The 18,154-nt window shown below is 42.7% G+C and overlaps 1 protein-coding gene across 1 annotated transcript in view; it reads left to right on the forward strand.

Annotated features, from left to right (window-relative positions):
- Positions 1–18,154, forward strand: part of LOC121555069 (unconventional myosin-Ib) — a 119,384-nt gene that overhangs the window by 98,252 nt on the left and 2,978 nt on the right. Inside the window, exons 15-31 of the mRNA XM_041868847.2 lie at positions 478–540; positions 859–1,059; positions 1,732–1,958; positions 3,419–3,619; positions 5,003–5,096; positions 6,019–6,168; positions 6,737–6,805; positions 6,909–6,995; positions 7,383–7,469; positions 8,757–8,843; positions 10,024–10,110; positions 11,498–11,572; positions 11,872–12,006; positions 12,268–12,374; positions 12,563–12,695; positions 17,575–17,727; positions 18,023–18,153. Coding sequence (XP_041724781.1) covers positions 478–540; positions 859–1,059; positions 1,732–1,958; positions 3,419–3,619; positions 5,003–5,096; positions 6,019–6,168; positions 6,737–6,805; positions 6,909–6,995; positions 7,383–7,469; positions 8,757–8,843; positions 10,024–10,110; positions 11,498–11,572; positions 11,872–12,006; positions 12,268–12,374; positions 12,563–12,695; positions 17,575–17,727; positions 18,023–18,153 — 2,087 coding nt within the window. The remainder of the gene's footprint in view (positions 1–477; positions 541–858; positions 1,060–1,731; positions 1,959–3,418; positions 3,620–5,002; positions 5,097–6,018; positions 6,169–6,736; positions 6,806–6,908; positions 6,996–7,382; positions 7,470–8,756; positions 8,844–10,023; positions 10,111–11,497; positions 11,573–11,871; positions 12,007–12,267; positions 12,375–12,562; positions 12,696–17,574; positions 17,728–18,022; position 18,154) is intronic.

The following is an 18,154-nucleotide window of genomic DNA, read 5'->3' on the forward strand; positions in this document are numbered from 1 at the left end:
TCATTAGCAGCTAATTAGCATTTCATTTTGGGGGGGGGGGGGGTAAATACAGGCAAATATTTTGATAAGTCACCTTGTCCTAGAGATATTTACACGGTTATCAAAACGTCACGCCAGGGTAAACCTACTAGGGACACAGCCCTTATTTTAAGTGTTTCTAAAATCCCCTGTGGGAAAAATGAATGGTGGAAAAAACGATTGGAACCATTTCCCTGTTTGACCGCTAGGTTTTATGGGTATGATGACTCCTACTGTGGTACTCTATGGCCCATTGGTTAGCTGCCTGTCTGAGAGTATAGAAAGTCAGGGCGTTTATCTCTTAAGCCACTCAGGTCTGTATAAGTAAGTCTAGGTGAGGTCAGGATTACGCTACAGGACAATGCTTTGTTGGAACGCCCAAGACCTAAGTGAAAGTTAATAGGGAAAAAGAGAAAATAGTAACCCGTTTGTAACCTCTTGTCCTCTGTTGTTTGACAGGGCATCGAATGGACCAACATTGAGTATTTCAACAACGCCGTTATCTGTGACCTCATCGAGAATGTAAGTCGGTCTCCCTCAATGCCATCTGATTCTTGGAAACCAAAACAAAGCAATTTCACAATAAACCATGAATAATAACTTAACAATTTTCCATGATATACACATCATGGTTTATCGCTAGTGACAAGACATGATTACATCAAATATGAGAGAACTTTGGGCTGTAATCACAGTTGACTCTGTTTAGAACAATTATAATACTGTTTCGTACATTTAGAATTTATTTTGAAGAATGTCCTAAGAATGTATTCTAAGAATAATATGTTAAGAGGCATGCGTTATAATAATCCCACTCTCTCCTCTTTATCTCTGTTGTAGAACCAGAATGGTATCTTGGCCATGTTGGATGAGGAGTGTCTCAGGCCAGGCACAGTGACTGATGACACCTTCCTAGACAAGCTCAACACCATCTGTGCTGAGCACCAGCACTTTGAGAGTCGCCTCAGCAAGAACTCCAAGTTCCTGACAGACCACAGCCTGCCTCACAGCTGCTTCCGCATCCAACACTACGCCGGGAAAGTAGGGAGGAGAAACACACCTTACATATACTGGGAGACCATGTGGGACCCAGGGTTGGGGTCAATTCCATTTCAATTCAGGAAGTAAACTGAAATTCCAAGTCCAATTTTAGTTTTTTTCCTGACTTGACTGAATTTAAATGGATAAATTAACCCCAATCCTGGTGGGACCTGAATTAAACTGAACATAGACATGTATTACCTAGATCTGGCACTGGTAATCACTGGCGAGGAGAAAAGATGGGATCAATACTGATTATAGTCACATGAGCGGAGAGGAGAGGAGCATGCAGATTTGGGTTAAGAGCATTACCTGGAGTGCATCACATGCAGTGATTGTAAAAAATATCAATAATGCAGAGGTTTTCCTTGACACATGATGGACCAGAATAGCCCAGAATATATCCTGCTTTAAAGACACTCCGGGTAAATGGATCTATAATCCCCATTTGGTCAAAATGCCCTACAGTGTTGCATTTTCATTAATCGGATTCAATCCATGGCAAGTATTTCCTCAGGATGAGTTTAGGATTGACAGTGAAGTGCTACTACTCCTCCTCCCTCTGACTGGGTTGTCTGTCTTTTTACAGGGCAATAACAGATATTTTCTGTGCTTCGTGTCTGAGTATTTACATCACTGTCTTGGTGTTTTCATCATTGTCTTGTGGTCTAGGTGCTGTACCGCGTGGAGGGCTTTGTAGACAAGAACAATGACCTGCTGTACAGAGACCTGTCCCAGGCCATGTACAAGGCCACCCACAGCCTGATGAGACAGCTGTTTCCTGAAGGAAACCCTGCTAAGGTCAACCTGAAGAGACCCCCCACTGCAGGCTTCCAGTTCAAGGCCTCCGTAGGGGGACTCATGAGGAACCTGCAGACCAAGAACCCTAACTACATCAGGTACAGTAAACCTAAAACCCCACCTACACTACCTTTTGAAAGTGTGGGGTCACTTAGAAATGTCCTTGTTTTTGAAAGAAAATCAAATTTCTTGTCCATTTTAAAATAGCATCAAATTGAACAGAAATACAGTGTAGACATTGTTAATGTTGTAAATGGCTATTGTAGCTGGAAACAGCTGATTTTTAATAGAATATCTACATAGGCGTACAGAGGCCCATTATCAGCAACCATCAGTCCAATGGCACGTTGTGTTTGCTAATCATTTTAAAAGGCTAATTGATCATCAGAAAAACCTTTTGCAATTATGTTAGCGCAGCTGAAAACTGTTGTGGTGATTACAGAAGAAATTAAACGTTCCTTCTTGAGACTAGTTGAGTATCTGGAGCATCAGCAATTGTGGGTTCGATTACAGGCTCAAAATGGCCAGAAACAAATAACTTTCTAATGAAACTCGTCAGTCTATTCTTGTTCTGAGAAATGAAGGCTATTCCATGTGAGAAATGTAACTGAAGGTCTCGTACAACGCGGTGTACTACTCCCTTCACAGAACAGTGCAAACTGGCTCTAACCAGAATAGAAAGAGGAGTGGGAGGCCCCGGTGCACAACCGAGCAAGAGGAGAAATACATTAGTGTCTAGTTTGAGAAACAGACGCCTCACAGGTCCTCAACTGGCAGCTTCATTAAATAGTACCCGCAAAACACCAGTCTCAACGTCAACAGTGAAGAGGCGACTCCGGGATGCTCAACTTCTAGGCAGATATCTCAGAACAACAATAGACTGATGAGTTTCAGAAGAAAGTTCTTTGTTTCTGGCCATTTTGAGCCTGTAATCGAACCCACAATTGCTAATGCTCCAGATACTCAACTAGTCTCAAGAAGGCCAGTTTTATTGCTTTAATAAGCACAACAGTTTTTCAGCTGTGCTAACATAATTGCAAAAGGGTTTTCTAATGATCAATTAGCCTTTTAAAATGATAAACTTAGATTAGCAAACACAACGTGCCATTGGAATACAAGACTGATGGTTGCTGATAATGGGCCTCTGTACGCCTATGTAGATATTACATAAAAAATCAGCCATTTCCAGCTACAATAGCCATTTACAACATTAACAATGTCTACAGTGTATTTCTGATCAATTTGATGCTATTTTAATGGACAAAAAAATTCTTTCTAAATTTCTTTCTAAAACAAGGACATTTCTAAGTGACCCCAAACTTTTGAACGGTAGTGTATATCATGTACAGTAAACCTAGAACCCCACTTACATCATGTAAATTACCATTCACTCCGAGGATAATGTATTCAAAAGGAACAGTATTGTGATCAGAAAAAAATCAACAAACTCTAAACTCCTTGGGGCAGTATTCTGAGATCTGTTAACTCTGATCGGGTCCACTGTCTACCATTGTGTGACCATTGCATGTCCGACTATCTGTCTGTCTGTTCTCCTCAGGTGCATCAAGCCCAACGATAAGAAGGCAGCCCACATCTTCACTGACTCACTGGTGTGTCACCAGGTGCGTTACCTGGGACTGATGGAGAATGTGCGTGTGAGGAGGGCAGGCTACGCATTCCGCCAGCCCTATGAGCCTTGTCTGGAGCGATACAAGATGCTCTGCAAGCAGACCTGGCCTCACTGGAGAGGACCCGCCAGGTAGGACCTCAGCTCTGCCTTTACAGAAATACTGTAGTTATTAACTGCCTGTTCGTAATATGTTATTTACCATGTGATGATCATAGAGTAAAAAGATCTACCTCTTCCTCAATCAAATCAATCTAATGTATTTATAAAGCCTTTTTTACGTCAGCAGTTTCCACAAAGGGCTTTTACAGTTTCCCTTCCCATGTTCAGCAGTGTTCTAATTGTATAACAATGTAGCAACAGCACTGTAGTCATCATGGAGGATTTTCCCATGCATATCCCACCATGATACAACTGTCAACAAGCCGTGTTGGGTTGGCTTGATCTGGTTGTGCTGGGTGACTATCAGATCATCTAACAGCTCAATCAATTCCTTTACTTTGTCCAGGGCATGTTGAGGCAGTTGCCCCATATCTCTGCTATGTGCCCATATCACTCTGTCATGTTACATTCACTGTAAAGGTATTAGGGATGGGCACGGTTAATCGAACAGACTTTAGTATTCGCTTATTGAGAATACGTTTTGGGAGAAAAATTGTAGGCCTATTTTAACAATGAAAAAGCATTGTCTAAATTAAATTAATCTTGTGACATTTTTACCTATAAGGATATACCGTGACAATTAAAATTATTAATTTAATTAAACGACAAACTTTTGAATGTACTTTCTCTAATGATGCGTTGAGCTACTGCTGCGCATTTCGCCCTCCAGGCTGCCCTGAAATCGGTATTTACTTCAAATAGCATTTACAGGCACTCACTTGAGTTTCCACAATACCTGACACAGATCAATGCAAAACACTCACCAGAAACCCTTTTTGGAACAGAATCAGTTGTATCATGGCGAATATCAGCCTTTTCTTTCGCTGTTGCTGTTAACCAAACTACTGGAGAAAAGTAGCACGTCCGCCCCTGCCATGTGAATTTGTCATTCTGATTGGTCAAGAGTCTGGATATCGTAATTGTTTTATATTATTCGAATAGGAAAATAATTTCAAATGCCCATCCCTAAAAGGTATTACATCGATTCCTATCTGATGTGGATTATACACAACAGCATATTTGGTGTCTAGTGTGTGTGCCTACTATCCTCCTTATATGGTGTGAATAAGTGGTTCATGAGGTTACAACATGTTTTCATCATGTTATCGTCTTAGAATGGCATCTTTCCCCCTGTACTCCCTGCCTTATCTAATCCATCTACCCCCTCTCCCTCTGTCTCTCTCCCTCTGTCTCTCTCTCTCTCACTCCCCTATCTTTTGTCCTTTCCGCTTCATCTGAACTATCCCGATCTTGTACCTTTAATCATGTACATGTGACAGTCCCATGTCTAACTAGTTAAGAGAATGGTCGTAACAGAATAGTTAAGAGTTGTTCATCTCTGTCTCCCTGTAGGGACGGAGTGGAGGTGCTGCTGACCGACTGTTCTGTTTCAGCTGAGGAGTTTGCCTACGGACGCTCCAAGATCTTCATCAGGAACCCCAGAACGGTAGCATGACATGAGATAACATAACATTGTAGAAGCACACCCAGTTGATCTGGACCATGTTACTGAGTCTGATGGTATTAATGGTACTACTTGATGTTTTGTTTTTATTGTATTTTGTACGTAAGGTTTAGAAAGGGTTACCGCCAAGGATGTGACATAACTTTGAAGAGAGCAGCATGCTCTGTAACTGGCATTTGTCCAGTTTTATTAGTACGGAAGATTTAGCCATAGATCATAAATGTGAGGAGACATGGATGTATTCATATACAGTTTGACTAAAGCCAGAATCCAGTGGGCTCATGCTCTCATGTTTGACCTGCATTAAAAAGCTTCTAGAAGCAGGAAGTCGTGCTCTGCTGAGCCCCTCTCTACTAATTACAACACTTAACCTACATTATGGAACATTCTAAGAACACATGGTTTCACTTATCCATTCTACAGCTGCTCACATAGGTGCATGGGGGGGAACATTTAGGCCTACTCTCCATAGCAGCATGGGCTTTTAGAAACTGCAGTGATGGGTGGAACAACGTACTCTTTAGTCAGTCCAGGAGCCAGCCTAAACAAAGCCTGATCTCATAGGGGTTTGTCCTTATCCTTGATCTACGTTACCTTCTTACCAGATTAGCTAGGTATCTCCATCTCTCAGCTGTACAGTGAAGGTACAGTTCAGTCAGGCTGGTGGTAGGGTGGGGTCTAGTCCCATCCCCTAGATCTGTCTGGAACTGTCTTTTGAGGTGGAAGATGTGTTTGGGCAGATATAGAAGGCTCTTATCAATCTCAAGATCTTGTGCCAAAATGGCATCCTGTCTAATTGAAAATGTCCTCTCATTCCTAAATTGTACAGACTATGCTGGCGTCCATAGTATTATAGTACATGTTTGATGTTCCGATCATCCTCTTCCTGTTCCTGTGTCCCCAGCTGTTCACCCTTGAGGAGAGGAGGAGGGCGTGTCTGGAGGACCTGGCCACCCTGATCCAGAAGATCTACCGGGGCTGGAAGTGTCGTACTCACTTCCTCCTGCTGAAGAAAAGCCAGGTGGTGGTAGCAGCCTGGTACCGCAGATATGCAGTGAGTTAGCTTGTCTCAACTATGCACATGCAGGCACACACACACAACTTCATACCAGCCTTTATTCAGTCTCAAGTGAAGGGGGTTGCAAAATTCTGGAAACTTTCCCGAAGTCCTCAGGTTTTCCAGAAATTTTAGTTTGGATGATTCTCAGAATCAGGAGGGGAAAGGCGGGGAGAGAATCGTGATTCCTCTCCTGTTCATTTCTGGAGCTCTTGTACAGGTGCAGGATCTTAATTTAACCAGTTTCTCACAGCAGGAAAATAATCCTGCAGTAACAGGAAATGTGGATTATAATTAATGGACATTTTTGTGGGGGTTGATACATTTTTACTTAGGGCAAATCAGGTCTGACATTTTAAAGTGGGAATTACTAACTTTAGAAGCCTTTTTAAACCTTGAATACACTACAAGTTTGCATTTCCTGCTGTTCAGGAAATGTCCTGTAACAACAGGGTGATCAAATTAAGTTCCCACATCTGTATATGCTAGCTCTAGAGCTTAGATCTCTGTAGTTCGAATTTACTTGTCTGTTGAGCTCAGTGTTTTTTGCCTTGTCCTGTTGCAGCAACAAAAGAAATATGAGAAAATCAAGAGCGCTACACTAGTGATGCAGTCCTTCACCAGAGGGTGGAAGGTATGTCTATATCCACATGCCAGTCAAACACTATAAGAATGCATATTTTTCTGTGATAATGCTGCAGTAAAGGCATGTTTTTAAAACAATTGTTTTTCTCCAGGCCCGCAAGATATTGCGACAGCTGAAATATGAGAAGAGATGCAAGGAGGCAGTGACTACAATTGCAGCGTACTGGCACGGGACTCAGGTACTGGCTAAAAAACACTACCTAATGGCTACATAATGATTAGACAATGTAAATATATAGAATGAAGATATTGGGAGGAATATTAATGGACTACTGATTACGGGCATCCACTGACTTTTTGCTTTTACAAGGTTTGTCTGTGATAAAGCCAGGTAGGGAAGTACTGTATTTTAAGACATGGCTCTGCTCAGGTCTCTCAGCTATACTAAAAGCTAAACTAGAGCAATTCCACAGCTTTTCCCCTCTAGTCTTCTTCTGCTGTGGCTGATCTTACCACTGCTGCTTTTTCTCACTCTTTTTCACTCTTTCCACCCTCTCTAATTCTTCCCACCTCACTCTCTTCCCTCCCTGCTCCCTCCATCCTTCCACCCTCCCGGCCACCCCCAGGCTCGGATGGAGCTGCGGCGCCTAAAGACGGAGGCGCGGAATAAGCGCGCTGTGTCTGTGATATGGGCATACTGGCAGGGGACCAAGGTATTTAAGCCTGCTGCCATCGTGTTTTGCCATCTCAGCTGTCCGTCATCCCCCATGTCCCGCCCCTCCCCTTGAAACTTACCAATTAAATGGCTCCTCCTTATCCCTCTGTTGTCCCGTGGTCCACTAATGTCGCCCCTCGCCTACCACTCTTTGACTCATCTGTTTTATTGTCCCTTTTCATAGGTGTCATTTTGGGGCTTGTTGAAAGGGTTACCCACTAACATATTTTTACCCCTTTAACCTAGAAACGTCTGTGTGCTAGCAGCCTCGGTTTTTACTGCTATAGAGCCTTCCTTACTTACTTCCCTTAGGAACAACAGCAAGTCCCACAACACAACACGCCATTGTCTTGGTCTGTTGTTTTCTTGTTGACGTTTGTCATTTCATTCCGCTGTAATCTGTTACTATATGAGACTTGATGTACAGTAGGCTACAATAGATCATCAAAATGGTATATCATGTGTTCACTTTGATGCTGCATTAGTTCTGAGAATAGACCATGCTGAGAATAGACTGTATTCTATGTGCTATATAACACACTAGAGCCACCGATCATGTAGCCTAGGCCCTAATGGTCATAGCACATATGCTACCATTAGCAGTTTATGTACTTAGCGTGCCATTCTTTGCATTAGAGGCCCTTTAAATCCTTTAAAACAGTCCATGCACTACATGTCATATTTGATGGGCCTTTAATCTGACACTATTTTGTAACTCAGCAACATCTTATCTAAAGGCTTTACGGGCACACTGACCAAATAATCATCAAATACCTTTTATTGACACATTTATCAAGCCTACTGTAGTCGGTTACATGACTGAAGCAGTCGCGACTAATCGGCCCATCTGATTGGTGGATCTAGTCTCTTAGCCTGGGGAAAGCCCACGGTACTGCCACTGAATCAGAGTGGGGTCAGTGAGTTATGTGAGCTGTTGTACTAAAACAGACCATGCCGAGTTCTAACGTGGTATCAAATAGCCATACACAGTAGTCACAAAGTTTAATGAATATAATTGATGTCAGATACTATATCGGATACAATTAACTTCTGTCTACATCATGAAAACCTGAACTTTTGTACTAATGGTGCTAATTCATATCACTCAGTCATAAGCGTCAAAGAGTCGTTCATGTTATCCTCCATTGTCTTAATCTTTTTGCTACTTCATTGCGGGGTAGGCTACACATTTCTGTCTGTCTGCTTCTTATTGCTACCAACACCCATCCCAACAGGTATATTCTTTCCAAAACACAATAAACAATAAACCCCACCACTTCCCCAGGCTCGGCAAGAACTGCGGCGTCTAAAGAAGGAGGCGCGAGAAAAGCTCGCTGTGTCTGTCATTTGGGCTGGCTGGCAGGGGACCAAGGTATTTGGGAAGCAGCCTGTCGTCGACAATATCCATCCGCCCACCTGCCATTTCTCCATCAAATCAACCCAGGCCGATGCCAGAGCCCTGCATTAGCTAAACATTGGTCTGAACAGACCCCAACATGTCTCTCTAGCTATCCTCCCCATTACCACCACCCATCTCATCTATATTGCATGAAAAGGTGCCATACGAACCCCTCATCCAATGTCCCGTCGCATGCCAAAACATAATTGAAGGGGGGGAAAGTCACCTAACCTACTGGAATGGAGCAAGACCCCTAAGCCCCCATGCTGGCTCTCTCAGCCCAGCTAGCTGCTGTTAGCTAGCCTTTAATGGTTTAATGGAAGAGATCTAGAGATAGATGGCTGGAGTTCTGGTGACCCTTGGCTCTGGTAGATAATAGACAGGCCTGTGCACTAGGGGGGAGGGATGGGGGTGGGGTAAGGGTAAAGATACAGTCACTTAAGCCTCTTTGCTATGCAGCCTGATGGATTATAGCTGATCCAGACTGAAATCGGGAGGGGGGTGAGGAAGACGGGGGTGCGGCAGGGGGAATTTTGCCACGCGCTAGACTGGCATCACACACACACACACTCGCACCGTGTCTGGAACCTTGGATAGACCCTGTGCCTGCCCTACCCCAAACCACCAACACACTCCGCTATCCTGGCATTGATTTATCCTCCATTGATTTCTCCTCCCTTGTTATCAAAGGTCAGGATGTTTGGGTGTGTTGTGTTTCTATTCCTCCCTGAGGCCCAAGCCTCACCTTTTGCATACTGTTCTCTTTAGAAGTTGCATGCTGCTACTCTTTGCTTGCTGATTCCTTGAGGCTTGCAGTGATTGTTTTTTTTGTGTGCAATGCAGTGTATGGAACCTTGGAGAAACCTTTGAACTTTGTACTTTGCTCCTGCTCAACAGAGCCACCTGTTTAAATAAAAAGGTTCTAGCCAATATAGATGTACAGTACATACACATTTAATAATACTGTAGTCTATTTCATGATAGTTGCATTCTTCCCATAGTGGGTTCAATTGTCTTCAGGATCTTGCTAACTAGACAGGCTCTTGTGTGATGTGTCCTCACACAGGGCAGTGTCTCTTCCTCCATATCAGTCTCTTATTATTTCCTCCTTTCACTCTTTCCTTCCCTCTTTTTCCTCCCTTCTTCCCGACAGGCACGCAGGGAGCTAAGGCGCCTGAAGGAGGAGGCCAGGCGTAAGCACGCCGTCGCTGTCATTTGGGCCTACTGGCGGGGACTCCAGGTATACCTGCCCACTCCCTCTTACCCTCAGCCACTCCCTACTATCCTGCCCAGCCACTCCCTACTACCCTCCAGCCACCCTTCTACCCTGCCCTTACACCCTGCCACCCCCTACCTCCCAGACATCACCCCTGCCTTTGGTGTTGGAGGGGTAGGCACACTTCACAAAACCAGCATGTAGCCAGCCTCAGCCTGTCAAAACTCGGGAGCCCCCTGGACCAACCACACAGTGATGTCCCAGTTAATGCATGCAAGCTCCAGAGTGACTGATTTGATATCTGGGCAGTCCAGTACCAAAGTATATGCCCCTCCTACCTTCCCTCCTCTCCTCTATCCCTGCAGTGACACACATTACATTATTACGTTCCACGTCCAGTGTTTAGAGGATTCAGATGTGTGCCATGAGGTTAAATCTGCCCTATATAACCCAGGGCTTTAGATAAGCTGGCTATGGCTGGTTATAATTGAGTGACAGCTGCTTTTCTTTACCCCTGCTTGTTCCTGAAGACTGCAGCCCCTTAACAGAGAGGTCAAAGGATACTACTTGCCCTGACTGACATGGCAGAGGCTGCCTGGATGTCTGTCTCTGTGTCTGTCTGACTGTCTCTCTAGCCATGTTTGTCTGTCCTGTCTGCACGCTAAGCTATCTAACCCTTTACATGTACTCAGTCCCAATGTAGCATATCATCTTTCGCTCTGTTTTCGTCCAGGTGTCCTGGTTGTGTCCCATTTCTCTACTGTTTTGACCTGTTGTTTTGTCTAGCTTCCGCTTTGTCTGATGCTATATCTACTCCATTCTCTTGTCCTTTTCACCAGTATTATTGTAGTCTGAGTGGCCCCAATCCTCTCACTAATTGACTGCACAATGTGCACGTCACCTTTGCACATCACAGAGAAGCTCTCAGCACCTGTTAACGATTAACTGACTCCAATCAGTGTGATTTAAATTGACCTCATCAATTTATGTAACATCTCATTTTCAGCAAAACCATTTAGAAGAAAAGTCAAATTCTGATCAAAGTTTTGTTGAATGCTCAGCAATTTACCTACAGTATAATATTTTCTCTCCCTTTGTACGTTGGGTTCATTGTTTAACTAACCACGTCTGCCTGTTGTTCTAGTGAAGGGTTCTCCAACCCTGTTCCTGGAGAGTTTCTGTCCTGTAGATTTTTGCTCCAACCCTTAATCTAGTGCACCTGATTCTAATAATTAGCTGGTTGATGAGATGAATCGGTTTAGATAAAACTGGGGTTGGAGTGAACCTACAAGAGCTCCCCAGGAACAGGGTTGGAGGGTCCTGTTCTAGAGTCATGTCAATCAGTGTTGTTGTGATATCATTCCTCAAATCAGATCACTATGGTGATGATCAGTTGTCTCCTTGGTTACAGGTGCGCCAGGAGTACAGGAAATTCTTTAGGGCCAACGCTGGCAAGAAGATCTACAACTTTATCATCCAGAGAATTGTAAGTGGGAGCAAGATGGCAAGACAACACAATCAGATCGGGGACCAGCCTAGCAGGAATGAGCCGTCCGTCCCTTTTAAGCACTGTTCTTCTGAATCACTAGGGTCCGGTTTCCTGGACACAGATTAAGCCTAGTCCTGTATTAAAAAGCACATTAAATGGAGAATCTCAGTTGAACATGCTTCTCGGACAAGGCTTAATCTTTGTCCGGGAAACCGGTTCTATATATTCCTGAATGTCAACAGTAATCCAAGTCTGAATGGGAGGTATAGAATATATGCCCGTCTCCCTCCCTCCAGATGCAGAAGTACTTCCTGGGTCTGAAGACTACCATGCCCTCCATGTCCCCCATAGACAACACCTGGCTGGCCCAGCCTTACAGTTTCCTGGAGGGAGCTCACACTGAGCTCAGGAGGATCTTCCACCTCTGGAGGGTCAGTTAGTTATTATCTTTGGCAGTTCTTTCAAGTGGTCATCACTGATCCTACAAATTATTATAAGCGTCAAGTAGTATATGCCACTACCCAGCGGGCAAATCTGATTGATATGTCATTATAACCAGATTACAACCTGGTTGTAAACTGGTTGTACGGATGTACAACCAGCGTTGCGCGCTGGCTTTATAACTTACAGTACGGGGGACATCAATATAACACATTTCCTAGGGATTGATTATGTATTTTTTGAATGATTAGTGCAAGAAGTACAGGGGCCAGTTCACAAAGGAGAAGAAGGCTGTGTATGAGGAGAAACTGGAGGCCAGTGAGATCTTCAAGGACAAAAAGGCTCTGTATCCCAGCAGGTATATCATATTGTCCTTTTTGATTTAATACATTACATAATGTTTGACGTAAAGCTAATGTTCCAAGCAGTGAATCTGGCACATTTTTCCTCTGAGTATAATCTATGAATTGCTGCAGGTTCCTCTCTGTTGCTTTCTTAGGTCCATGAAAAGCGCTATATAAAATACATGCATTATTATTATTTCAGTGTGAGCCAGCCTTTCAAAGGAGATTATCTGGAGATCCAGAAGAACCCCAAGTACCAGAAGCTGAACAGTGCTGTGGAGGAGAAGGTGCTACTGGCTGACGTGGTGAACAAGATCAACAGGGCCAACGGCAAGGCAAGTACCTTTCTCAAAGTACCTTACCTCAGCAAAATCAGATCAACAAGTACCTTACCTCCGCAAAATCAGATCGACAAGTACCTTACCTCAGCAAAATCAGATCAACAAATACCTTACCTCGGCAAAATCAGATCAACAAGTACCTTACCTCAGCAAAATCAGATGAAGTACCTTACCTTAGCAAAATCAGATCGACAAGTTCAAGACTGCTGCCCTATGTACATAGTCATTTAAAGCTGGTCACTTTAATAATGTTTACATACTGTTTTACCCACTTTATACAGTGCCTTCAGAAAGTATTCACACTACTTGACTGTTTCCACATTTTGTTGTGTTAGTCTGAATTTAAAATAGATTAAATGTAGATTTATTTTTGTCATTGGCCTACACACAATACCCCAAAATGTCAAATTAGAAATGAAAAGCTGAAATGTCTTGAGTCAAGTATTCAACCCCTTTTGTTATGGCAAGCCTAAATAAGTTCAGCTGAAAAAATGTGCTTAACAGGTCACATAAATTGCATGATTTTTGAGTCACTAGCTCATTTATGGACCCCACACATAAAATGATCTGTAAGGTCCCTCAGTCAAGCAGTACATTTCAACCACAAAGACCAGGGAGGTTTTCCAATGCCTCACAAAGAAGGGCACCCATTGGTAGATGGGTAAAACATTTAAAAAGCAGACATTGAATATCTCTTTGAACATGGTGAAGTTAATAATTACACTTTGGATGGTGTATCAATACTCAGTTGCCGGAGAGGAAGGAAACCGCTCAGGGATTTCACCATGAGGCCAATGGTGACTTTAAAACAGTTTAATGGCTGTGATGGGAGAACTGAGGATGGATCAACAACATTGTAGTTACTCCTCAATTCTAAAAAAAATATTCCAAAACATCCTGTTTGCAACAAGGCACTAAAGTAATACTGCAAAAAATGTGGCAATACAAAGTGGTATGTTTGGGGCAAATCCAAAACAACCCATTACTGAGTACCACTCTCTATATTTTCAAGCATAGTGGCTGTATCATGTTATGGATATGCTTGTAATCGTTAAGGACTGGGGAGTTTTTCAGGATAAATAAACATAATGGAGCTAAGCACAGTCAAAATCCCAGAGTAAAACCTGGTTGTCTGCTTTCCACCAGCCACTGGGAGATGAATTCCCCTTTCAGCAGGACAATAACCTAAAACACAAGGCCAAACCTACACTGGAGTTGCTTACCAAGAAGACAGTGAATGTTCCTGAGTGGCTGAGTTACAGTTTTGACTGAAATCTACTTGAAAATCTATGGCAAGACCTGAAAATGGTTGTCTAGCAATGACCAACAACCAATTTGACAGAGCTTGAGGACTTTTGAAAAGTATAATGGGCAAATGTTGCACAGCGCAGGTGTGGAAAGCTCTTAGAGGCTTACCCAGAAAGACTCACAGCTGTAATCGCTGCCAAAGGTGCTTCTACAAAGTATTGACTCGGGTGTGAAAGCGTATGTAAATTATATATTTAATTTTCAATACATTTGCTAACATTTCTAAAAACAAGTTTTCACTTTGTCATTAATGAGGTATTGTGTGTAGATGGGTGAGATCTATTTAGTCCATTTTGAATTCAGGCTGTAACACAACAATGTAGAATAAGTCAAGGGGTATGAATACTTTCTGAGGGCACTGTATGTATATACTTTATTCTAGCCATGGCTCATCCTATATACAGTGGGGGAAAAAAGTATTTAGTCAGCCACCAATTGTGCAAGTTCTCCCACTTAAAAAGATGAGAGAGGCCTGTAATTTTCATCATAGGTACACGTCAACTATGACAGACAAATTGAGGGAAAAAAATCCAGAAAATCCCATTGTAGGATTTTTTATGAATTTATTTGCAAATTATGGTGGAAATTAAGTATTTGGTCACCTACAAACAAGCAAGATTTCTGGCTCTCACAGACCTGAAACTTCTTCTTTCAGAGGCTCCTCTGTCCTCCACTCGTTACCTGTATTAATGGCACCTGTTTGAACTTGTTATCAGTATAAAATACACCTGTCCACAACCTCAAACAGTCACACTCCAAACTTCACAATGGCCAAGACCAAAGAGCTGTCAAAGGACACCAAAAACAAAATTGTAGACCTGCACCAGGCTGGGAAGACTGAATCTGCAATAGGTAAGCAGCTTGGTTTGAAGAAATCAACTGTGGGAGCAATTATTAGGAAATGGAAGACATACAAGACCACTGATAATCTCCCTCGATCTGGGGCTCCACGCAAGATCTCACCCCGTGGGGTCAAAATGATCACAAGAACGGTGAGCAAAAATCCCAGAACCACACGGGGGGACCTAGTGAATGACCTGCAGAGAGCTGGGACCAAAGTAACAAAGCCAACCATCAGTAACACACTACGCCGCCAGGGACTCAAATCCTGCAGTGCGAGACGTGTCCCCCTGCTTAAGCCAGTACATGTCCAGGCCCGTCTGAAGTGCATTTGGATGATCCAGAAGAGGATTGGGAGAATGTCATATGGTCAGATGAAACCAAAATATAACTTTTTGGTAAAAACTCAACTCGTCATGTTTGGAGGACAAAGAATGCTGAGTTGCATCCAAAGAACACCATACCTACTGTGAAGCATGGGGTTGGAAACATCATGCTTTGGGGCTGTTTTTCTGCAAAGGGACCAGGACGACTGATCCGTGTAAAGGAAAGAATGAATGGGGCCATGTATCGTGAGATTGAGTGAAACCCTCCTTCCATCAGCAAGGGCATTGAAGATGAAACGTGGCTGGGTCTTTCAGCATGACAATGATCCCAAACACACCGCCCGGGCAACGAAGGAGTGGTTTCGTAAGAAGCATTTCAAGGTCCTGGAGTGGCCTAGCCAGTCTCCAGATCTCAACCCCATAGAAAATCTTTGTAGGGAGTTGAAAGTCTGTGTTGCCCAGCGACAGCCCCAAAACATCACTGCTCTAGAGGAGATCTGCATGGAGGAATGGGCCAAAATACCAGCAACAGTGTGTGAAAACCTTGTGAAGACTTACAGAAAACGTTTGACCTGTGTCATTGCCAACAAAGGGTATATAACAAAGTATTGAGAAACTTTTGTTATTGACCAAATACTTATTTTCCACCATCATATGCCAATAAATTCATTAAAAATCCTACAATGTGATTTTCTGGAATTTTTTTTCTCATTTTGTCTGTCATAGTTGACGTGTACCTATGATGAAAATTACAGGCCTCTCTCATCTTTTTAAGTGGGAGAACTTGCACAATTGGTGGCTGACTAAATACTTTTTTTCCCCACTGTAACTACTGCTGTACACACCTTTTCTATGCAAATACTGTCCATACTGTCTATACACTCAGTGGACAGTTTATTAGGTATACCACCCCGTTCACGTAAATGGTTTGCTCCTACAGAAAGTGAGTCGTGAGGCCGTGGCTTGTTATATAAGCAGGCAGACGGGCATCGAGGCATTCAGTTACTGTTCGATTGAACATGGGCAAAATGACTGACCTAAGCGACCTGGGTTGTCCTGAACAGAATGATGTATTGTGAAGACAATTTGCCGTGGCCACACATTTGAATGCACTCATGACTCATTCTATGCACACCAAAATGTGTCTGCTTCTCTGAATTGCCTAGTGAAAGCCTAACACTGTAAGATTGTATTTTATGATTTAGCTAGTCATGTTTGCAATAGAACAAGCTTTCAAATGATGCCCACCTGACCCAGATTGTGATTTGTAATGGAATGTTTTTGAATTGCGTAAACAGCAACAGTAATTGTTTAAAGGCAGGGATGCAGGGCTGTGTTCCAAACAAAACAACTACCAGTGTGCTGCTCTAGTTCCTCAACGGCACAGCTAGGAGAGCTCAAAAAATCACCTTATAGTTGAAGACTTCTTTGAGTCATAAAAGTGCATTGATATGACTTAGGAACTGTGCTCACTTTGGAGAGGTGTGTGGCCATTTGGAGAGACCAGTTAGTCCTCTCACTCAAACCCTTTCATTTTTTTTGTCTTATGGTGCACCAACCCCAGGTTTTCCAAGAATATTCTTATCATGATACTGAATGTATCCAGAGTATTTTCAGATTTCGTTATCAACAAATGTGGTGAAAAGTACAGTAAATGGAAAATTAACACAAAATCAACAGTGTAATGTTTGGATTCTGTCTTGTCAGGTGAACTGTTGTGTTTTCGCATAATCTCTAAACTGTTCCCTTTTAATTACTACCATGGTTATGCATATACTTTCCATATTTCGTCTGTAAGAAACATTTCAATTTAGCCCTATCCATATAGGTCAATTCCTAGGAGTGTAAGGGGTTATTTTATTGTTTTAGTTTTTTTACTTTTGGATTATGTGTGTATTATTGCTAGATATTGTTTTTGGAGCTAGAAACATAAGCATTTCGCTGCAGCTGCAATTACATCTGCAAAACTGTGTACGTGACCAATAATCTTTGATTTGACCTTACCTCAGTAAAATCTCTGTCACGTTTATGACTGTTCATATAATTGTACTGAAGCCTGAGGGGGTCTGTCTAACTGACAGGCCTGAACAGGACTGTATTACAGTTCATATGGCCCAAACTCTTCAGAGTCATTGCTATATTATAAGTATTATATCTGTAACTATGCTGTACACTAGGAAAATGTATGTTTTACAGATACAGCCTACCTGTGCTTTTATACCACTATAGCCAAGAATAAATGCTGTTTTTGCAATAAATGTGTTTATATTTCTATAGGTTATTACTTTGTTATTATGATTTTACCATGTACTTTCTAGGTAAATAACTAATTTCTGTACCGTAAAATAAAATGTTACCAAATTCTTAGGGTATTAAACCTAGCCTTCTTCTTGTTACAGGGGTCACCAAGGCTCTTCTTGCTGACCAAAAGCAACTTTGTACTGGCTGACCAGAAGACAGGCCAGGTGAAGGCCAGCGTGCCGCTGCCAGACCTCACCAGTGTTTCGGTCAGCACTCAGAGTGACGGCTTCTTCGCCCTCAAGCTCAAAGAGGTGATGGAGGCAGGGAGTGTTACTCCAGCTGCACTGTGATGCACTTACACATGGACATCATCCATCTAGCTAACTACCCAGCTGGCAAAGCTGGTTGAAATTAACCTGCTTTGCTTGCTGCATAACCACTGGTTGCAAACTGATTCTAATGATGTCATTTCAAACAGTTTCTAGTTGTAATAATAAAGTTCTGCTTCATAACTTTTAATTCAACATTAAGGTGCTAATCATGGAAAGACTGGGTAGGCATATTGACTTTGAAATTACTAACACTCCTCTGTGTTTTTAACCATAGGGCTCTGCTTCAGCTGCCAAAGGTGACTTCTTGCTAAGCAGTGAGCATCTTATAGAGATCATCACCAAACTCCACCGCACAGGGACCACCGCTGCAGACGGGGACCAAATCAACATCAACATCTCAGACGAG

This window comes from Coregonus clupeaformis, chromosome 40 (assembly GCF_020615455.1).
Source record: "Coregonus clupeaformis isolate EN_2021a chromosome 40, ASM2061545v1, whole genome shotgun sequence".
NCBI classification, from domain to species: Eukaryota; Metazoa; Chordata; class Actinopteri; order Salmoniformes; family Salmonidae; genus Coregonus; species Coregonus clupeaformis.